This window comes from Spermophilus citellus (genome assembly GCF_964194105.1).
Source record: "Spermophilus citellus genome assembly, chromosome: 5".
In the NCBI taxonomy this organism is placed as follows: Eukaryota; Metazoa; Chordata; class Mammalia; order Rodentia; family Sciuridae; genus Spermophilus; species Spermophilus citellus.
Window position 1 is genome coordinate 136,596,737 of NC_138186.1, and position 24,512 is coordinate 136,621,248.

The following is a 24,512-nucleotide window of genomic DNA, read 5'->3' on the forward strand; positions in this document are numbered from 1 at the left end:
CCAGGAATAATGAGTCAGTGCACTGCTTGTCCTGTGGTGCTGTCCAGCACACAGAGCAGTTCCACACATCACTCAAGTCATCAATGTTCGTCCATTTCTTTTTCTGCTATGGTTCTCCAACCACTTGGGCCTCCATCTACATATGTGTATCAGAAGATTCTGCAGTTATGGATAATGAACTTAAAATTATATACTTATTGAGATTCTTTGTTATTTTCGAAAAGGAATAAAAAGTCATATTGCAGTGGTTTTAAACCAAAGTATAGCATAGGAATTACATTTAATTAAAGCATTCTTATATTATTAAAAATGTAATTTTTCTGAATTCCCATGCTACCATTTACCTGAATCAGCCTAGTTGGCATGTCACAGAGACAAAATCATTTGTTCACTGATGACAATTTTACATGAAACTGATGAAATCAAACCTTGGTCTCCTGGTATAACATACTTCTTCATCTTTTCTCATTGAAATTACTGGTCCCTCATATATAATTTTGACTCCTTCTTTGGAATGTGAACATCAAAAATCAAGAAAATTAAACCAGGATGGACTCAGGTTAGAGGGAAAATCAAAAAGTGGCAAAACAGGGATAAACATGGAGGGGCAGGAACTACTAAAAATACCTTCTCTAAAAGTGAGACTTAGCTTGTGGTATTGCAGAAGCAAACCCTCGGAACCATCCTCTGAATCTACTAAGAAAGAGACAAAGGTCCGCACAGTAAAAGCGGGAGTCAGAGGGATTGTAGTGTATTCAGAATCAGAACCTGGGCTTTTGGGGGAACCAGGTTGTAAGTAAATTTGTCTGAAACCAGGGTAAACAGAAATGTCTTCAAGAACCTGACAGATAACCCAAGAAATGGTAGGGCCTGTGTTAAACTAGAAAGTATTTTCATATATAAAGACATTCAAATTCAAGTTCCTGACTGACCAAAATAGAACGAAATAAAAGCCTGCAGGGCCACAATCAGAAAGCAAATATAGGTTAACTGACGGCAGTGGGAATTCCTTCTACCGCCACCTCCTAAGACTTTGGAGAGCATAAAACCAGAAAAGTACCCCTTCCCTCCATTCCTGAGGAGTCTACCATAGTCCTCTAATGGTAGGAAAAGCAGAAACAATCAGTTGTAGCTGACAGTTTTAAGGGCCTGTCAACCCCGTGTTTATCTCAAGACTTAATTTGTACTCGATACTTCAAGGATCAATGTATACAGTGATGTGTAAATAACTTTAAAATATTGCAAATAATAACATATATTTATATACATGTATATATGTATATTAATATTATTTAAGAGAGCAAGATTTTATAAGAAACAAAAATAAATCCTTCAGTTTTAAGGGAAATATTTTCACTTACACCCCCACAACAAAAGCAAAGAACTACACTAAGATCATGATGAGAAGTTCACTTGACATTTTATGCTTGGTTCAGGAAGCAAACTCTTTTATAAGAATGCTCAAGGAAGCAGAAGTTTAAATCTAATTCTCTTACAGAGGAACCATTAGAAATCTTGCCACTGATTCCTTTAGCCATGAGAACTAATTGGCAACTTAGCAAATTTAAATTTTGAAGGTTCCATATATCTAAGAAATTATAAAGTCATATAATATATATAAAATCATATAATCATGTAATACATACATGTTTTACATATTTGTAATATGTAGCTTTAAAGTTAGTGTATTTTAAATAGTATATTTTTATTTATGTTGAGTTGGTATAATGGGCTTGATCAATATCAATGCTGGACAGACAAACTCCTCAGCTGGCTAAGATTAATGTGGTTAATATATCATTCTCTCTACTAAAATTACCTTCTAAGTAGCTATATGAAAGAAAAGTTTTAAAGCTTTAAATATAGGTTATTTAATTAAGTAAACGTATGGTTAACCTATCTATGCAGGCCGTGTTAAAAATTTAGAGGAAAAACAGAACACTACAGATTTTGTATTAACTTCCCTGGCCCACATTCCAATTTGGGATTTTAAATCATTGATAATTGTGTTTTTAAAAACCCTCAAAGAAAAAATTAAAAAGATACAACCAAATTTAATTATGCATACCCCTTAACTTGACAGTGAACAATATTTTTGTAACAATGACTTGAATAGTGATCAAAAGGGCTGGGAGTATAGCTCAATGGTAGAGTGTTGCCTTATATACACAGGGCCCTGGGTTCAATCTCCAGCACTGTTAGAAAAAACAAGGACCATTGAACAAGTGCAATGTATGATACTTACATCCTCGTTAAGTAAAATGACATGAAGAGAGATATCTTATATATCTAGATATATATCTATATAGAGATATAGACAAGCTATATATTTAAAAATCAATAAATAACAATATCAACATATTTTATATAACTAACATATATTCCAGCACGAATAGCTATAAGAATTTAAGATGAATGCTTTCAAGGAGACATAGGTCTTAAAGACACTGACTAAGACAGCAAATTACTACTTTTATTGGAAGGCGTTTGGGAAAATTTAGCTTTAAAACTTTGTTGTTTTGTAAACATTGCTTACTTTTAAAATATGTAAATTTAAAATAAAAGCAAAATACTGTACACGTTGAAAATTTCCATTGCCTCTGATGTTTCAATTACTCAAAAGTAGTCATTGAGGCAACTGAGCAGACCAATCTGGATAATGTATATTTTTGCATTGGAAGGGTCCCCTAAATTTTGCCCCAAACAGCAAGTTAGGAACCCTAAAAAATTTCTATGTGGTAGCATATTTTTTTCCTCAAACCTTCCATAATAGATGAAGATGAGAAAAATGATAAAGAGAGGTTAAATGAACTGCCCCAGTCTATCAGGGGGTATATAGTGGAGTCAGCAGTTTAACACAAAGTTTCATGGCTCCAAACCTGATATTTTAACCCATCCTGGACAAAAACTCTGGACTTCTACCATGGTTGGAAAGGTGGACTGTTAACATTCATGGCCCTACAGATGGTTGATAAATGAATGAGTGGGAGAATACTTGAGAGCAGGAATCACTCATTACCAGGATGGGTTAAATCAAGGTTATCTCCATGACCTGGTACAGAGCCCAGGACTATCCCAAACATTCTGCTTCAGAACTACAGACAGAAACACTGCAGAGATTAAAAAACCTATTCTCTAATTATTACAGGGCTTCTAGAACAAAAGATGAAGCATATTTAACAAAAAAGAGCTTGTATGGATTAAGTTTCTTTTGCAAAGAAATCTTTAAGAGAGATTATTCTTTCAGCTTCAGAAGAGTGATAATGAGTCTGTGCAAATATTGTGGACATGAAAAAGCTCATTGCAAATGTCACCTAGTTGGCAGTTTAACAATGGACTCCATCTAGCCAAACCATTCAAAACTAATAGCTGGTCCATGAATTTCACCCTTATGATTTGGGTATTCTCTCAGGATATTTATTTGTGCCCTGTACATATGAATAGAAAATTAAAATTGTGTTTGAGGAACATAATTAGATGAAGTTTAAATAGGCAAATAGAAAAGTTCTACTGAAATCCATGAAAATCAGTTAAAAGAGATAGATATATTTTCTTAGGAAATGTAAACTTAAGTTCTGGACCAAGCAGTTTAAATGAAGAAAGTAAGCCATAAATAATATTAGTAATAACTGGCCAAACACACCAGACTCTTATCAACACAATGTGAATGCATTGTCTCTTACTAACTACCTGTGATGAATCTAGTACTTTCTCATGCACCCTTCAATTAATTTCTTATGTCAGTCATAGGAAAGGAAGCACTGTGTTCATTCTATACAGATAAAAAGGCACAGAGATGACATTTGAACCCACATCTTCCAAATCCAGTCCTATAATGGTTTCATTGCACCATACTACTTTTTTTTGTTTTTTTTTAAAGAGAGAGTGAGAGAGGAGAGAGAGAGAGAGAATTTTTAATATTTATTTTTTAGTTCTCGGCGGACACAACATCTTTGTTGGTATGTGGTGCTGAGGATCGAACCCGGGCCGCACGCATGCCAGGCGAGCGCGCTACCGCTTGAGCCACATCCCCAGCCCACCATACTACTTCTTAATGACTGGCATCTAATAGAAGAAATTGCTAATGATCAAAGAAGTAATGTGTAATTTTTTTGAGTTTTTTATTTGTTCTAATTAGTTATAAATAGAATAGAATGCGTTTTTACACATCATACATAAATGGAGTATAATTTTTCATTTTTCTGGTTGTACATGATGTAAAGTTAAACTGGTCATGTAATGATATATGCATATAGGGTCATATTTCCAGTTCATTTTATTATCCTTCCTATTCCCACACCCTTTAACTCTCCTCTGTCTAATCCAGAGTACCTCTATTCTTCCCCAGCCACCCCATCTTATTGTGAATTAGCATCCACATATCAGAGAAAACATTCAGACTTTTGTTTGGGGGGATTGACTTATTTTGCTTAGCATGATATTCTCCAGTTCCATTCATTTACCAGAAAATGTCATAATTTCATTCGTCTTTAAGGCTGAGTAATATGCCATTGTGTGTGTGTGTGTGTGTGTGTGTGTGTGTGTGTGTGTGTATGTATATATATATATACATACACACACCACATTTTCTTTATCTATGCATCTGTTGAAGGGAACCTAGATTGGTTTCATAGTTTAGCTATTGTGAATTCAGCTGCTATAAACCTTGATATGGCTACATCACCTTCATATACTGATTTTAAGTCCTTTAGATATCAATCGAGGAGTGGGATAGCTGGGTCAAATGATGGTTCCATTCCTAGTTTTCTGAGGAATCTCCATACTGCTATCCGGAGTGTTTGCACCAATTTGCAGTCCCACCAGCAGTGTAGGAGTGTACTTCCCCCCCCCCCCCCCGACATCCTCACCAACATTTGTTATTGCTTGCATTCTTGATAATTGCCATTCTGACTGCAATGAAATGAAATCTTAGTTTTATTCGTATTTCCTAATTGCTAGAGGTGTTGAACATTTTCATATTTTTGTTGATCCATTGTATTTTTTCTTCTGTGAAGTGTCTGTTCAGTTCCTTAGCCCATTTAGTTAATTGGGTTATTGGTTGGTTGGTTGGTTGTTTTCTTGAGATTGAATAGCATAGATCCGTGTCACCAGTTCTGATTTAACTGCACTGTGACTCATATTTACCACCATGCCAGGAACATGGCATATGAGTAAATGTTTATGGACAGTGAAAGTGACTTTGAACTCTAATGCTTTTTAGTAGGGATATGACTGCCTTGTAGTACTTCTGGTTGTGCATGAGAGGGAAATCATGTCATCAGACACATTCACAGTCTATCCTGGCTGCTCTGCTTTGTCTCCTCCCTTGATTTATTAGCCTTATCTTTGCCACACCCATTTCTTAACCTTTGTCTTCTGAAGGGTGATGACAGGGTAAGCATAGGAGAGCCATAACTAAAGAAGTACACATGTGTAGTCTTTGAGGTGTAATGAATGAGGTCTTTAGAGAGAAGATGAACTGGCAGGGCTACTGCCATTGTTGTTGTTTCAGCAAAAAATACGGAGACAAAATCCTACAAAATGTAGCTGAAGATAATAAACTGAATTCTTTTCTTTCTCTCTAGAAATTGAAAGTAAAGAATTATGTTAGAATTTATTTTAACTCTCAATAATTATGTTGCTTCAGTCATGTTAAAATTCAAACCAACCACAAGCATTCTTCCTTATATTTTTGAGTTATGAGTACACTGTATCTTATCTATTTTCCCTTGAAACAAATACTGAAAGACTTCTTAATCTATTTTTTTCTTTGCTGTAGGTTTTGTTAGTTTTCCATTTCAAAATCTATCATTCTTTTTTGTACACAACTTCTACCTACTCACCCAATGCTATTTCCAGAGATACAAAATGTTTAGACTTTGTATAAGAAGTTCTAGAAACTACTTAAGAAATAAATGATCAGTGTAAGAAAAGATAAATTAAGAAAGAATCAGAGTCAGATCTCTAAGACATAAAAATCAGAATAGGGTCAGAACATATTCATTTTAATTTTCCAGCACAGAAAAAGATAAAAATTATTGATTTTAAATTTGAAGGACAGCAGTAAAAATAATCTTCAGGTCATTCTCTCTTCTGAATAATTGGCCTGATTGTTCCACTAGCATTTGCTATCAGAATGCAGAAAATGGTATAAATTTGGTGATGCCCTTTAAATTGATGATTTTCCCTGTATGTGAATATCTTGCTTGCCAGAGCATTTGAATACTTCATTATTTTAAAAATCAAATCCAATCAAGAAGCTGGGAATTGAAATTTCTACAGTTCTATGTCCGTAATTGACGAAGACTTCCAAGTTATTATTAAAAGAGCAGCCTTGTATTCTCAAGGAATTTGTGTAGAAATCACAGTCATAATCAGACTGCTTTATTTCCAAAAGTATACTTTTTGGTAATCTATCCAAAGATTTTATTTTAGAACAAGCAGTGAAAATAACAGAAGTGTTAAAAGAGAGATGAATTGTGATTGACAGAGGAGAAAATTAAATCACTTGCAAAACATATTTAGAGGTACTAGAATTGGAAATAATAATACATTAGTGACTGAAACAGACATTGATGTTTTAGAACCATATTTTGCCCTATTATTTTATGCTTTGTTTTTCTGTAATATCAAGTCTTTGGCAGGCACTTTAAACAACATTATGTACATACATTAGTATAATCTGTGATATAATCATGGTTTTGTGTGTAGTATGACAATGGTTTAATCAGTCTGCCTATAAACCCTTTGTATGAAGTGGGATGTAGCTCTAATTAACATGTCTACTACTCTTCACATTCAGAACATTGAGAGTTCAGAATCCTCTGTCTTCCTTCCCCTTTGCTGTTCCTCCTAGAGGAGGGACAGTAAAGGCCAGGATTATTACCCAGCTGCAAGTGGCCTGCCTGCCAGTGGAGCATCTCCGATGAACCAGATGCACTACCTCTGGCAGGGGCGGGCACACAGTCACATCAAGACAGTCTGGTTCTATTCTGAGGAACATATCCTCTCCTGGTCTGCCCACCCTGGGTGCCAGAAAAGTGGTAAAAATAAGAGTCCTGACATGGGCAGATAACACCAAGATGACAAATAGCATTCTTCCTCAATTCAGTTTGCTTAAGTATTCTTTTCTAAATAAAGCAAGAGAAATATATGCACAGAGAAAATCATTTTATTAATACAGGCAATTATAAAATGAGTGGTTGTAGGACACTACAACCTTCTCCACCATTAAGTGTCTCAGTCCTTCATAGTTTCTATAAACTATGAGCACAGTCAATGGTTTTGGGTACATTCGTCACAACCTATCTCCCACCAACCATCATTTTCAGGAAAGGTGTTAAAGATCATTTTATACCCACATTTATTCTTCTAATTCTTGTTAAAGTTTGCTTCCTACATACCATTTTAGGATATGCTGAATGAATATAGACAATACTCTAATAGTGGAAATTTAAAATTCTTTTTTTTGCTGTGACAAATAAAGATCTAATATATATCCCAGAATATAAACATTGATATGACTTTACAAATATATCATAGGATAAATTCCTGTCAGTAGAACTGCCATACCAAATACATGTCTATTTAAAATTCTAATATTTAATTAAATTGCACTTAAAACAATAGCATCAATTCTCACCTGATAATTTCAGAAATTTAACTTTTCCCAATCTGGATGATGAGAAATGATACCTTGTTTTTCATTTGCTTTACAGTTTTTTAATGATAATATTGTGCTTTGTTTTATTTTGACAATTCCTTCTTTTTATTTTGTTGTGAACTACCTATTCCTATATTTTACCCATTATCCTCCAAAACATGGATCACTGCATATATTACCTATCACCTTTGCATAGGGACAATGTTTGTGTAAGTCTCCTATGATTTTCTATAACCATGACCAATGTTTTCAGACAATAAAAGAGAAAGGAGAGGGAGGGGAAAAGAGAAGAAAAAAGGTTGGGGGCATGAGTGGAGGTGGAAGGAGCATTATTACCCAATGAGCCTGCTCTTCTCATCCCTGGTTTTTGTTAAGTTATTGTAAGGATGAAGTAAAACAACCCACAAAAAATGACAAGCACAACATGGGGTCCAGGGCACTCACTCATTGACCATTGGCCATGTCTATTACTAAATATTGGCCAGTCCTGTACAGGAGAGACAGGGGTACCTTCTTGTCTTGGTATATTTTTTTTTTCTTTTTTCAGTTTCCCTCTTTATATGGAGACTTATTTACATTTTTGCATTCTGTGGAGCTAATTTAAATAATTAGCATACATCACCCCAGGAAACAAATATGATGACATAATAAGCTACTAAAAATACCATCAAGAAATGGTCTGCTTTATAGAGTCAGTAGAAATAAATAATATTTTGAGAAGCATAGTATTTTACACATTTTGTTTTTCATTCCATGGTTCACTAATAAGAGAAGGAGACAGATGATTCACTCCATTTCACTCTTTAGATATACTTACAGTTTGATGCATAATGAAGTAAGATTTCTAAACTGACATTTCATATAAACAAATTGAATCTATTTTTTCTTTCCCCCAAATGACTTCATAGTTTTCACTTTTTTATGTTTTTAACACTGAAATTCTAAAATGCTAAATTATTACTACAATATAAACTAATGGAATATCTAGAAAATGTTAAAAACTAGCAGAAAGAAGCTGGAAAATTTACACTGATATTTTTGAGTTATCATTTGTATATCATATTTTCAGTGTTAAATAAAGCATATTCTAGAGTACCAAGAAGACCTACCTATACAAAGTCCATTTGAGGCAATTTTTAAAAATACCACTTTCTGTATGAAAAATTAGAGTCATATCAAATATGAGTTTTTTTCCTTCTTTTGATTTTTATCTGTTTCAAATAAATACTAATAGTAGTATTTACTAAAATAAGAGATTCTGTTTAACAATCATATATGAAATCTTTTTTTTTTTTAAAGAGAGAGTAGAGAGAGAGAGAGAGAGAGAATTTTTTTTTTAATATTTATTTTTTAGTTCTCAGCGGACACAACATCTTTGTTGGTATGTGGTGCTGAGGATCGAACCCGGGCCGCACGCATGCCAGGCGAGCGCGCTACCACTTGAGCCACATCCCCAGCCCCCATATATGAAATCTTAAAAAGCAAATCTGTGATCCATTTGGGTAATAAAAGTTTTTGAGTAAGTGAAAATAAGAGGAATGATATTAAGAGGGTAACATTACAAATGCATCAAAAGACTGACTCTTACAGGGTATTTATCCATAGGAAGCCATCAAATTAAATCAGAAGGATGTTGGATATCAAGAAGAAAATATAATCATTAAACATGCTAAAACATCAAGTTATTGTAAATTCATGTATTTTATATTTGATTGGAAACGTATTTGTGGATAGATGACAATAAACTAATTACACTGAGGTGTTTTTTTATTAATTTTGTATTGAATAACCTGAAATTGTACATCCAAGAATAAGCTCATAGGCAATTAAAATTGTTTTTTTTTCTTTTTTTGTTTTTCCCTATTCACAGAAAATAATGTCCATCTAAATGATTTGACAACCAGGTTAGAGAATGTTGAAGACAGAAATGGTGATCTCCTGAGAGCTTTGAATGACACTTTGGGAAAGTTATCGGCCATTCCAAATGGTATGCATTCAGGACACTGCACATGTGTCATTTTACCTGAACTTTTGGAGAACATAGTTCACTTTCACCATTCTTCTAACATTTCACTTGTACTAATGTCAGGAAATTAGATGCTGGTTTTCTTACCTACGAATTGTTCCTTTTAAGAATGAGAAACAAAGTCACATTTAACATTACGATCTTATTTATCTTTTATTGCCTTTATTTGGCATCTAGAGGAATGTTATAGAAAGAAAGATATAGACACATTATTATTAAATTGTCTTCCATGTTTCAGCCCAAGAAATCTTGTATTAGTGGGAAAGAATAAAATCATATAGATACTGTTCTCTACAATCTCAATATACTACAACAACATCTCAGTTTATTACAGTACCTACCATCTTAGATGAGAGTCTGTTGCCCTTCCATAAATCTGTGCTCACAAAATTCAACTCCTTAGCTGTTCTAGCTTTCAAAAGCATTGGTGGTCAAACCATGCCCATATTATCTCTCTATCTTTAGAACTATTGAAATTATGTCTAGGTATTATGAAAGCACATATTCTTTTAGGGATATTATATTCATATTTTAGTCACATGATACAATAATAATAAAAGTCATAAACATTTATTGAGTGTTTACATATTAATATGCCAATGTTACATGTATATAATCCTTTATATTAATTCCACAATGTGAATAGCATTTATAATCTCACTTTCCAAGTGAGAAACTGAGACAAGAGATACTGAAAGACATTGTTGAAGTAACATTTATGATATATGAACCTTGATGTTCTACTTCAGAGCCTGTGGTCTTAAGCGCTAACCCACACTATGTGCATTCATATGTTCAATATGTTTTATTGTATAAATTATGATCAGAAAATAAATACACAAATTTATACAACATAGGAAATATTAAAGTTTAAATGGTTTTTACTTTAACACTAAAATACTGTAAAGTAGCTTTTCAAAATTTCAGGTTGTTTCTGCAGTAATAAGTGCCTAGAAAATTTCCAATGCTCAGAGCAGGGTGGGATGGTACACAGCTGTAATCTCAGCAACATGGGAGTTCAAAGCAAAAGGATTGTAAGTTTGAGGCCAGCCTGGGCAACTTAGCAGGACCCTGCATCACTATAAAAAATAAAAAGGACTAGGGATGCAGCTCAGGTAGCAAAGCACCCCTGGGTCAATTCCCAATTCCATCAAAAAAAATTTTTTTTTTAGTGCTGACAACATAAAAATATACACAAATGCATGATCTTGCATTCCTGAAAAAGTCTCTGTATCCTAAAAATGAAACACATTCATTTCTCCCCTCTGGAAATACAGATTAAAACTTAAGCCTGGTTTTGATGAAGCTATATGACTGACGTGGATGAATTTCTCTTGTTAATATGTTCAGCAGCAAATCACAATGAACATTTAGAACAATCACTTTACTATATTAAAAGCTAATCAGGTATTCATAGCAAAGGTCCCTGAGAAAATTTAATTTAGCTAAAAAATTTGCTTCATTTGCTACAACCAAATGAGACAGAGTTCATCCTCTCCCCTTTGTAAATGTGTCCCTGAGGTCAGCCAGCCACAGCCTAGCTTTGACAAGCATGGATTAAACCACCAGCTCCAGACCCATTGTTTTGCCTTTCATACCTTCTTCTGCTTGACAGACACAGCGGCTAAACTGCAAGCTGTTAAGGACAAAGCCAGACAAGCCAACGACACTGCCAAAGATGTACTGGCTCAGATTAAAGAACTCCACCAGAACCTGGATGGCCTGAAGCAAAATTACAATAAACTAGCAGATAGCATGGCCAAAACGAATGCGGTGATAAAAGATCCTTCCAAGAACAGTAAGATCTCCTTTTTTTCACTGCGATAATGTTATTTATTTCTTCACACTGTAGTATCCTCAACTCAAATGGTAGAGCTGGGAAGACTCTCATGGTGCTGTAGTCTGCCCTCTCAATCCTAGTCTGGGCACAGTAGATGGAGTGCCCTGCCCTTCAAGAACCAAAGAATCCAAGTCTCCCAACTCTGCCCTGGTGCCTTTTCTCATCTAGATTTTGTCCAATCAAGAGGAGATTAGGACGTCCCAAAGTCTGTATGATATTTGATGTAGACATGCTAAATACTTTTTAAATCTATTAGAGTAACTGAAAATACAGTTGTTTTCAGGAAACTCTACACTCAGAACTAGCTGAGTTTCATGGAGCATAGAGTTTGAGGAGCAGGCTCATTTCTCAGGCCTGTTAGAACAAGGAATGAAAATCATATTAGCTTGAACTGTGTGAACATTTAAAAATTTTGATATTTTATTATTTAGATTTAATTATTAAGCATTTCTAGGAAAGAAGGATGTATCCAGTTTAATTTATATTTGTAGTTAAATATAGTCTATAAACATTGACATGGATTTTTTTTCATTCCTATCAAGTGATTAGACATTATCTTAGAGTATGTTTTTATCAGGACAGTTACTTATGCTTTTGTACTTTCCACCTCCAAGAGACTTGCCCTCTTTATATACTAACATTTCCACAGAATAGCAAGGCATTTGAGAGTACAATAACAAAAACATTCTGGTTGACGTTATGTGCCATACAATCCAGGTGATGTTTGAATGGGGCAGGGTGCTGATTTCAACACCATCAGCTCAACTCAAATGCTAAGAATAGAATAATAGAAACTATTGTGCCAGTACTGTGAATGGGGGTCTTGAGAAGACTTCTGACTCCGTCATGAGCAAGGAGGAGCACAGACACATGGCATGTGAACTTCAGGGCTAAGAAGCAGAAGATCCCATTCCTTGCTATTTCTTCAAAGAAAAAAAAAAGGATGGGGGGATAGAAAGGTTTTCAATTTTTTAAATGTAAATCCAGAGATAGCCTCTCCTACATGTCAAAGATTTGATCTAGATAATGATGCATGCTATATAACATTTCCCTAAAAATGAGGGAAAATGCATTTTCAGTAAATACTACTATGGATTCATTTTATAATATATCAGTTCATTCTATTTTAGATTGATTCTCAACTAGTGGCTTTTGATAATACACCTCACATTTTCTTTTACATTATCTGCTAAGAGAAATAATTATCTGCGAATATTAATTAAATTTTGTGTTTTATATCTTATTTAAACATGACAGGAACAATTCTTTTAATATGAACAAGAGTCTGCTAAATGGCATATCGTTGTATACTTTTTATTTCATAACACTCATTTGATATAAAATAGGGTGCATTTGTAATTAGTACCTGTCCTGGAAAGCAACGTTGTTTGTGATGTCACTACTTTGTTAATATCAATACAAAATATGTTCTCATGAATTTTCTAATTTCTTTTTGTTTTACTTCCATATGAAATTACCTGCAGAAATCAGTATGTATATGTTTACTTGGGCACTTTTTACCAACTTTTATGCTTCACTGCCTATCACAAAAAGCTTTAGCTTTGCATGTGACCATGTTTTGTGCTGTTTTGAACTTTACATAGCTGTTCTTTCCACTCTCATCATATTAATGCTAGATGCACACATACACACACACACACACACACACACACACACACAGAGAGAGAGAATCTTCCTTTATATAAGGATAGTAGGTACATGTATTTGACATAAAATGTTTTTAATGGCATTATGAAAAAAAATGAGTAAAATATCTATATGATATCTACATAAAATGGAAAACTGAATTCCTTCACAGATAGAAGGCAATTATAATAACAAAATTCAGCCACAGAAGCTCAAATGACTTACTTGCAGCAGATTAAAATACACCATTAGGTCTTTGTTGTTGGTGACAAATATTCTATTCCCCATCCTTATGAGTAATTCATCTCAACTTCTAAAGAACTGTATTTGAAGAAGCACCAAAATGAGATCTTAATAAATGAGCAACTACTATGATATAAACATATTCTCTCGAACATCTCATATTTTAAAGTTAAAAGTAAAACTGAGGAATACTAGAAATATAAAAGTAACAAAATCCATTGTATCAAAATCAAATTGAGAGCAATTGAAACCAGCATTGAAATAAACAATTTTAAGAAACCAGCTCAGTGGGTTAGAAAAAGCTAAAATTGACATAAAGAAAAAGGTGAAAAAGTTAACAAATTAAACAACAGAAATAATAGAACTGAGACATCCAAGAGATATTTAGGAAAATAAAGATTAAAAAATAAATGATAGGTTTAATCAAGAAAAATAAATTACAAATAGGCAAATTTCTAACTGAGATATAACAAGACCGCAGAGGAAATTTGACACATAAGAGTATGTGTCAAATACTCTAGGCTAATAAATTATAACCTAGATAAAATCTTCTAGAGAAACATCAACTTTATCAAACTTTCTCTTCAGAAGTTAAAGTGAGAACGTTTTCAAACACTACTGTACAAGAAAGCATCAGACTCAGTATCAGAGATGATTTATTTTTCAGACCTTCAGGAAGGTAGTTGCCATATGACTCTAACTATTTCACAAGATAGAAGAGAATGGGGGAAAGGAAATCTCCAGATCCCATTTTGAAGCAGTTGACGTGAGTTTCTGGGAACTTTAGAAGAAAAGGATCTATTTTTGACCTATGCTTAAGTAATTTCTGCTTAACACCTTCTTTCTCTTACTTGTGAATCTAAATTTAAATCAATTGTCCTCAATTCTAGAGTAATTTTTTAAATCAGAATAATATTGGAGAATTAAAAAGAAGAGAAAAAGAACAAATAGTTTATTAAAGTGCACAAAACTAAGGGGTAGCCAGGATATGTTGTCTACACAATTATCCAACAAGGGCTTAGACCCACATAAACCTGCAGTTCAGAAACAAAATACTCAAGGATTTATCTAGCAGCTTTTGGAGTTAAAGCTAAGAATAGTCTTAATGTTGTTTTAAACACAATAACAATATAATTCAGTTTTTTGAGCATGAGTTCAAAACCTAGTTCTAAAACCTAGTTCAAAAATAATAATTTACTTCCATTTGAGCACATTTGATTCAATGCTGAGGGTTGGGTTTCAGTGGTCCAGTGTCAGCCAGAGAGCTGATCATTAGGTTTAGCACAGACAGCCTTGAACCTTAAGCAATTTCACTATTTCATCAGGATTACAATGACAGAAAGTGGAACAATACATGCTCAATCAGATAATAACTGACATAGTTTGAATAAGACTGCCAGCATCATAGAGATAGAATAATTAGTTTTCCGTTTGTTATATGCCCTCTATGAAAAGAACATACTCGAAGTCTATGGATCACTGATAACCTTCAACTATTTTAGGGTTCAAACTTTTGAAATTGCCAATATTCGATCTTTTTCTTTAACCTAAAAAAACAGCAGTTTAATATGGTTCAACCTAATATATAGTGCAGGATAATCAACTATTCTTCAAAATGAAATTGAACCACAACTTGAAAGATTTAATTAAAGTGTAACATAGCCCTCCAGTCTCAGGGTTGTTCAACATCAAAATGTTCTTTAAGCCACATTTATAGCTTCTCTGTTCAAGATGTGCAGAGAAAGACAGAAAAAGAAAGAAAACCAATTTTGTGTGATAAACCTGATTAAAAAACAGTTGGGGCTTGGACAGACTTGGTGACATTTTAAAGACACTTTCATTTTCCTTCTTCAATGACTGAAGTTCTATTCTATAAAGGTTAGCTTTTTGGCTAAAGCTAAAAAATGAAGCATTGAATTAAGTTCATCGAATTTTCTATCTTCAGTGCTAATTTTCAGCTTCATTCCAAAGCCAAAAACTTTAATACCGCCTCTGGCCTTCTTGAGTCTCAACTAAAATACCTACATTTGCCATCACACACCTTGCTTTGGCGGCCACTGCCTTGCTTTGTCACATGGATAAGATGAAATTGCTTAGTTAAACATACTACCATTCTAATTTCACTGTGTGTGTGTGTGTGTGTGTGTGTGTGTATGCACATATTAATTTGCTCTGTACAGTTGCAGATGCAGATGCCACTGTGAAAAATCTAGAACAAGAAGCTGATCGGCTGATAGATAAACTGAAACCCATCAAGGAACTTGAGGATAACCTGAAGAAAAACATCTCTGAGATCAAGGAACTGATAAATCAAGCCCGGAAACAAGCCAATTCTGTAAGCTCTATTTATTTTCAGAACCAGTAAATTATTTTGATTGTTAGTATTATTCCGCAAGGGGAGGTCCTCCCCCAATTTACCCTATTGAATGATCTCTGACTCTTCCTTTAACTTGAAGCTAAAGAGGACAGAAAAGGGAAGTTAGATAGTTTTCTACAAATGTCAAAAGACATTTCATGAGAATGATAATCACTTTTTAGAATTAGGGATTCTGGCATATTTTATTATATTTGAATTAATCAAATAAATAGCAACAACGAAGATCTTATTATTGACTGCTAACAAGACATTGATGAGAATGCCTTACTCTTGATAAGCAAAAAAGCCAATCTGTGAGGTTGTGCCCTGGATGAAGGAAATGCAGAGAAACAGCAGAGAGGAACCATGGTTTATATACAATGTATTATTTCATCTGAGTACAAGCAATGATAAAAATTATTTTTTATTAATATATATGCATTTTTTATTTCAAAGAAAGATTAGGAAATATCTTAAATGTCTTAAAATTTTGCTCTATATTTATCCAATGTGAAGACTATTAAGATAGAAGCACAACTTTCTAGAAAGTCTCATGCTAAAGAACCAGGATATTAAGTACCAATGTGAAACTTCATGTACCTAATGATTTTAGAAATAATAATTTTTAAAAAGACAGATTTTATGTTATCAGGCTTCAACTTAAACCTTTTTAGATTCATAAGTTTTTCATCTCAAAAACCATTTTTGAACAACTTCAGAGCTAGGAAGATCAGAAAAGCATTTTATTAATTCATCAATTTATATAATTTTTAGTAGTGTCCAAGAATATAATACTTGAATGACAGTATTTCTTTTCCCCTTCATACATGACTAATAATTCTAAACAAGGCCACAGCAATAAGTTCAAGGTGAACTTTGAAAAGGAACTCATGACTGACTGTAAAGAAAACTAAGAAAATGACAAAATGACTAATGAAGATGTTGTTACATAAGATGAGAGTAAAGGAGGCAGTGATAGGATCTGAGAAGTCGTATATTCAACTATAATAAGAAAACTAGTGTGGTCGGCAGATGATCATTATGTACGTAAAATATGAGGTTAAAAGATAACTAGATTTTGCAGAATTTAGAGTTTTGTCTAAGATTTAACCAAAGCAGAAAAAGCGTCTCTTATGTTCAGTGCCACTTGCTTTGAGATATACCAAGATGAGAGGGGCAGGTCTTGCACTCTTAAAGTTTATAATGTAGAAGAAGAAATATGACATGAATGCAAGCAACCTTTAAGATGATGCAAAATGTTGGGCCATGTACATGAGCCATGCATGGGAAGAGCTTTCACAATTCTAAAGAGAATAAGTCACTTCTGGGAGAGTCAAAAGATTTCCCAAAGGGAAGGATTTCAGCCTGGCCTTGAAGTGGGATAGTGCTGGGTGGTGGGAGGGCAGGAACACAAGGGAAACTAGGGAATGGCTTGAGTCAAGACAGAGAGAGAAGCAAGTTTCAGGACCACTCCATGAAAAAAGCACTCTACTTGGTCAAGAGATAGTGCATAATTGATAAAGTGAACATTAAATTGGAAAGGTCAGTGGAAGCCAGGTCTTATGAATCTTTAAATAACAAATAAAGCAGTATCTATAATTTGGCAACACATGTACTCGGGATAACTCTCATTGGACAAACTGAACGTTTTTGAGCACAACAAAGAAATAGTTTATGAGACAGGTGAGAAAAACTAGAAAGAAGGACCCAAGTATAGCAAGAGCAATAGGAAGAACTTGTTGTATCACTTCTATAGGTGTTTTGCAATGTTATCTTAGAGAAAAAGATAATAGTAAATATGTGCCTGCGGATCACACATTTAGCCATTTTCTGATTTAGTCGCCAAGTGAACAAATTTTAATATTTTTATTATTTCTTCATTTTAAGAAACTTAAAAATCTGCCCATAGATTTATCAGTCATGAATGATTTGCCTCTTCCCACAAAATCAAAATTCTCACATGTGAGTATATAAACTATGCCAAAGTCCAAAGTGAAATAAAAGTACAAAGCAATGCTAGAATAAGTAAACATTGTCCATGTCTTTCAAGAAAGTTTTTTTTTTCACTTTTGCAAGTGGAAGTTACAATAAAATGCCTAACTTTTTATGAAATATTAGAAAAATGCAAGTATCAAATGTATTTCAAATGACTTGTATATGAACTAAAGATTATATTTTCTGATTTGTAAATATATTTGCAACTTGACATGGGTGTCTGGATTTGACCCTAACACATATTTGATCTTGAAATTAAGAAAGACTTTTCTAAATTAAGATATTAAAGATATTTTTAAAGCAGCTCTGTTTTAATTTGTTGAATTTAATATAGAGCAGATGATACTCTTTTTAAATGAATGCCCTAGTTACTAGATGAAAAAATGCAATGAAAATTCAATAGATATAATAATGGGATAGTCAATAATGTTTAATTGAGTTCATAATGATTAACTGGTAAAGAATGCTATATCAAAAATGCCCAGAAATATCTAACACTTAGCAATTTTTTTCAGAAGTGTTACTAAGGAAACACATTATAAATACAACAGCCCATAGAGCCAAACATCCTAACACAATGATCATATTTCAAAAATCTCTCCCCTTTTTCCAGAGGTTCCTTCTAAATAAATGTATAGATATTGTACTTTGATTCACTAGTTTTAAGTTAGTTAAAACACGTACCTATACTTAAAAATCAAAATACAAAGTATTTGAAAGGAGAAATTAGTAGTTATGGACCGGTTGCTGATAGTTTTCACTGCCTAAATTTTTCAGTTACTGAGGTATATTCTAAAACAGAAACCAAAACAGAAAATCCAGAGGGTTTTCTGTGTGAATGTTTATTGTTATGAATGTTGAACCATAGATCAGTGTACAAGATTAATTGCTGGCATTTTGGGTATGGCATTACCATTTTGTTCAGAGAACTATATTTTTAGATATGTAAAGTATGCTGCACAGTAGATTAATTTAAAATCCTAATGACATTAAACACTTTTTTGTTTTAAAATGGCTATGCTCTTGACTTGAATTCTCAGATGGAGCTTCATCAGTTCAGTTAGGTGTCAGTACCAGTGTTCTGTCTTCTACATCTTGGGAAACTCCTTTTCAATTAACCAAACATGTAATCTCCTATTATTTCTACCAGGCATAAATAAGCAAAGCCTGAAATTCATCCTGTGACCTAGTGGCCACGTATTCCACATATATTCAGTGTTTTCTTCCTTAATGATAAATGAGGAGTATCATTCAATTGTGTTCTTTAAACAAAAATGACTTATGATTACACTAGTCATAATATGGCCTTATAGCTAAGCCTATAATGCATTTATGAAGAAAGGGGAAAAAAAACTATACACAGTTATTTTTTACTAATCTGTCCCTGCTGTGAATTTAGATATGATTTCCTGTCAGGCACAGCAGTTTCTTTTCACTTTTACTCATGAATGGCAGTTAGATCTTGGTTTTCTTGTTCTCTTTAATCCTCTTATGGTATCACTGGTACTTAAAGTCTGCCTCAGATATTAAATTTGCTCAATGCCTAGGTCTTCTCTTATGATGGTTCTGGTCCAGTTGCTACAAATTCCTAAAAACTTACTACATCCTATACCCTTTCCTGAACACTAAAAATATCTGAGGACTACATTTTCCCTGCCTGTTCTCTACAACATGGTCTTTCTCTTGTGTTGCTTTATCGTTCCAATCTCGAACTCTGCATAACTGCTATTCTGTCATATAATATGTTCTGCCCACTTCCACTGCACATCTGCTTTATAGTATTGACATCCATAGTAAAAATCATATTATTTCCTGGTTAGGGTTTTCTGTTATTCACTTTGATTCACCTACTCAACTCTATATGTAGAAGGGAAATTCCCGTGTGAAGCAAAGAACTCACACTTCCTCACTGAACACCACACTAACAAGAAGCAATCTGTCCAGGACACAGAGCAAACACCAGAGAGGGTCCCCTAGTCCTGAACTCCTCCTCTGGCAGCCTGAACCACATCCTGAGGGGAAGACAGGACAGGACAGTAGTTTAAGAATTAGGCTTCACAGATCTTTCCAGTTCCAGCTACAGGCCATCACACACAGAGCTCTACGAGTTCATTTCTTCCTGGTAGGGGAGGAAACAGTGCCTGTTTCTTTTCAGAACACAGTTTCCTCTATGTGGACATGCACTTTGGTCAGCAGATCAGATGAGGCAACCATATCATACAATTACAGGTGACTTATTTAATGTCTGTGGGAAAGCAGCACACCTGCTCTACCCTACCCCAGATACTCTTTAATGGATATGAATTTACCTGTTTGTCAAAACCAAAAATCCCTCCTTAATGTTCCCTTTTAAAACAAGACAATTTTGCATCCAGCACCTCCTGGGTGTAGCCTTCCCTACCCTTTGTGAGGGGCCCCAGGGCTCCCTACCCTTACACCTTAATCAAACTCTTGTAGACCCGTGGAGACTGGCTTGGTGGCTAGGCTATTTTGTTTGTAGTCTGCACCAGCCTTCCAGGAGGGTGACCACAGTGCTACTTGGTTTTGCTCTGAGTGTGAAAACTAAATGTGTAGCATGAAATGCCAGACGAAAAGAGAAAACAGAAATTCACTACCAATGAGGGCCCAGAGGCTCCCCGAGGTTGGGCATTGGAACCAGTGGCAAAAGAGGTTGTGTTCCTTGCCCTTTCTCTGCCTCCTCCTATGAGCACCATCAATCAGCGAAGTTGCAACTTCTCAGATCAAGCAACTACATGGCTGTCCTAAAAGCACCCCTTCAATGGTGATTTTGTACCTGACCCAAAGGAAATGAAATCGAATAATCAGGTAGTGTTATTTGTGATTGAAGAAAGGCTCCCTGAATGTAGATAAAAATTGGTACAAACAGTGTCATTCTATTCACATAGGAATTCCTTTCTTAGAAATTCATAGTAATTTTTAAAGTACTTTTCAAAAGAAAAAGGAGCTGTTAAATACATTAGTACTGATAGCCTTTAGAAATTATTTCCATCTCATTTCCTGGAATTTTTTCTAATAAAAAAGTATAATTTATTCTGAAATGTATGTTCTGAGAGGAATGATTAATATCCTTCTTATTATTATAACATCTAGAACAAAATTTATTTGGCCTCTTTCAACTGTAAGAGCACGGGAGGTAATTTCCTCTTGAAAACTAAGAAAAAATAGCTCTCTACTTTAAATGATACCCAAATTGCTGAAACCTGAATTGTAAAATTTCATTAAGCAACCTTAATGAAGATCATTCCCATTAGCTCCTTGTAAAACCCCCTTTTGAAAATGTCCCTATATCCATAAAGGAGACAGGTATGAAGGGAAGAATTTGTTAGTTGCATTCTTCAAAAACTAGTAGCATGCTAACAAGCCAAGGTGCTGGGAACAGCTCATTGTCAAAGTGCGAGTGGGGAGCTGCTCTTCTGTGCCCTCACTAGTAAGCATGATGGTGTCTGCATATGGGCACTTAATCACACTATCTGATGATTGAAAAACAACTTCAAAGAAAAAGTGATGATGGGTTTGTGTTTGTTTGGGAGCTACTTCAAACTTCCTGAGAGATTTAGTCTAAGGTCTTTGTACCTTGTTTTTCTTGAAGATCAAAGTATCTGTGTCTTCCGGAGGTGACTGCATTCGAACATACAAGCCGGAAATCAAGAAAGGAAGCTACAATAATATTATTATCAACGTCAAGACAGCTGTTGCTGACAACCTCCTTTTTTATCTTGGAAGTGCCAAATTTGTAAGTCTAATATTCAGCTTTTTTTAGTCTACTGTGTACATGTAATGTCAGAGGGTAACCCTGGTGTTAGGGGAAAATCACAGAATTTATAACATGGTCCCAACAGTGTCTAAGGCAGCCAGCCTTTCAGATTTGAAAACTTCAGAATCTCACCACACGAAATTCTGAAGTGTCACGTGAAGTTAGAAAGCAAATAAGTAGATAATTCTTTACAATATTTAGGCATATTTGCTTTCATCTATTAGTATGCCAGCATTTACTTTGAATTATGTTTTTAGATCTAGCTATTTAAAAAGAAGAGCTAGTAGATATAAAGCTTTTTTTTTTCAAACTGGGAAATTACAAGGAAAGTTCATATTAGTAAAATTAAAATAGCAAATTATGTCCTAATTTCTTACCAATGAAAATCTTCTAACTCATGTTGACTTTATGACTCAAACTGAAATGGCATAAGTTGAATCTACAAAAACTTACACATAGAGTTCTAATGCTTTCCATTTGAACCACTTGATTCTACATGATCTTCCAAAATGAATAAGACTCTAGCAAACTAGTTTTGAAATAAGTAAATATTTGCCATTTCAGATGAAGAACTTTGGATCACTTTGGGTAAATAAAAAAAATCATAGCTGCACCTCAAAAATGTCAGTGTTATTGGTGAAAACAATAATGAATTCTGAATCCAATTATTTTACATGTCTCTATATGACACCTGTGAAAAAGTACTCTGAGGTCCTCCTCTTTCAAAGGGCTTTACATCTAATAATCTACTGTTTTTGTATTTCTCCAAACCAGATTGACTTTCTGGCTATAGAAATGCGTAAAGGCAAAGTAAGTTTCCTCTGGGATGTTGGATCTGGAGTTGGGCGTGTGGAATATCCAGATTTGACTATTGACGATTCACATTGGTACCGTATTGAAGCATCAAGGTAACTACTCAATAAACATTAAGATAACTCAGTAACAGAATTTTGAAGTAGCTTTCCAGTTTCAGAGAAAACTCCTATTTCCATTTTAATAGGGTAGCTGTGTATTATTGTATGTACATATTATGAATTTTACATATTACATGTATATACATAAATGTGGGTATATATATATTCGTATACCTGTTAAGAATGCCACACCTTCAAGGTACCAACCAGAGTGACCAATCTATTTCTGACCTCTTCATCTGTTATCTGGTAGAAATTTGGGGATTTAGACATTTGAAGGCATTTTATTTTTCTTGATGGGGAAAATAAATTACTGACATTCTTGTTAAACAAAGGCCAGAGCCTAAGAATTCCATTATTGCTTATCTTTTTGTGTACATAACTCCTATTCTCGCCTAGATAGCAACAATGTCATCAGGCAGATGCAAAAAAAAAAAAAAAACAAGAAACTGTGAAACTGTCAGCATCCACATGTATTATGCAATCCTTTCTTCTGAGAGTGCAAAGTCATAGGAAATTGAATCAGTAATTCTATCTCTGAAGCCTTAATCCAATTATCAACATTGAGCAGCACTTGGATTACTTAAACAACCATTCCTGTCTCTAGAACTTGCCCCCTGTTTTCTGTTCTTTTCCCAATTCTTAATTCCCTATTAAGCCCAAAGCATCTAACAGCTGAGTGGTGTGGCTAAGGACCTAGAACTATAGATGAAGTTCTTCAAACAGGTGCAGAACACTTGAAATAGCACTCAATATAGATAAGGGGTACATATAGTTTCATTCTGTTTATACATGCTTATTTTTTCTAAAATAAGGTTTGAAAGAAAATTTTATGGAAAGCAATAGTTTTAGTTCAGCAAAGGTGTGTGTGTGTGTGTGTGTGTGTGTGTGAGAGAGAGAGAGAGAGAGAGAGAGAGAGAGATTTAAAAAAAACAGAATGTGCTAATATATGTGGTAGTAATGGAAGGATTAAATATTTTACCAGGTTCTAGGACATTTATTCTCAGGAAGTACACTTTTATCAGAAGAGATTCATTCTGTTAAAGAAGAACTTTAATTGTTAAATTCACTCTTTTGTTCCCATGTATTTCATTTAAAGCTGGCCCTTAAAGATAAAAAGATTACCAAAATGAGACAGCAGGGAGAGAAATATGACACTGAAGTTGTGTTATGACTGCTTGTCTCAGAAGAGAGACCAGATTTTCATATTTAACAATGCATGGAAATCAATCACTTGAAGAAGAAAATGAAATAAAATGCTAATAGCTTTCAAAATTCTGTTAATTGAATTTAAGAGAACTCCCATATAATTTGTATACACAACTCTGAAGACTAGATGTTATACTATATACATTAAGATGGTGCAGCAAACTAAAAGACAATTTCAGGAAGACTACCTCAGCAAATTTGTACTCAAAATATTATAAGGAATTTTAGGAAAAAAATATGCATCTTCTACTGCAGAAAGGTGGCTCATCTGGGTTTCACTTGCCAAATTAAATTAGACAAAATGCTAAATGAATTAATATAAATTTGTTGAATGCATAGAAAACACCAATTATGTAAAACAATAGGAAAAATGTTTCCACTTGACTCATAGCTATTTCATAAACTAATGGATGCTGTGTAATTTTTATCAGTGGGCACATAGAATCAGGATAAGACTCTCTAGTTCAGATTGACTGTAAATATCCAGCAAAGATCAGACTCTGGGTGTTAATTTGAGATTTAATGAGTTTAGAATATTTGAAGCTAGACATCTACTTTTATCTGAAAATTTTCCACAAGAGTGCTCTGTATTTTGTTATTGAAATCTGAAGTTGACAGAGATATGATATATATTTTATTTTCTATATTTCCTTCCCCTTTATTTTAACACTTAAAGAACGGGAAGAAATGGATCTATTTCTGTGAGAGCCCTGGATGGACCCAAAGCCAGCATTGTGCCCAGTACCTACCACTCAGTATCCCCTCCAGGATACACCATTCTAGATGTGGATGCAAATGCAATGCTGTTTGTTGGTGGCTTGACTGGGAAATTAAAGGTAATGTT

The 24,512-nt window shown here is 34.2% G+C and overlaps 1 protein-coding gene across 1 annotated transcript in view; it reads left to right on the forward strand.

Moving 5' to 3' along the window:
* LAMA2 (laminin subunit alpha 2) overlaps nt 1-24,512 on the forward strand; it is a 576,405-nt gene that overhangs the window by 494,627 nt on the left and 57,266 nt on the right. Inside the window, exons 42-47 of the mRNA XM_081295188.1 lie at nt 9,534-9,650; nt 11,305-11,487; nt 15,600-15,754; nt 21,381-21,524; nt 22,320-22,453; nt 24,345-24,504. Of these exons, the coding sequence (XP_081151314.1) occupies nt 9,534-9,650; nt 11,305-11,487; nt 15,600-15,754; nt 21,381-21,524; nt 22,320-22,453; nt 24,345-24,504 (893 nt within the window). The remainder of the gene's footprint in view (nt 1-9,533; nt 9,651-11,304; nt 11,488-15,599; nt 15,755-21,380; nt 21,525-22,319; nt 22,454-24,344; nt 24,505-24,512) is intronic.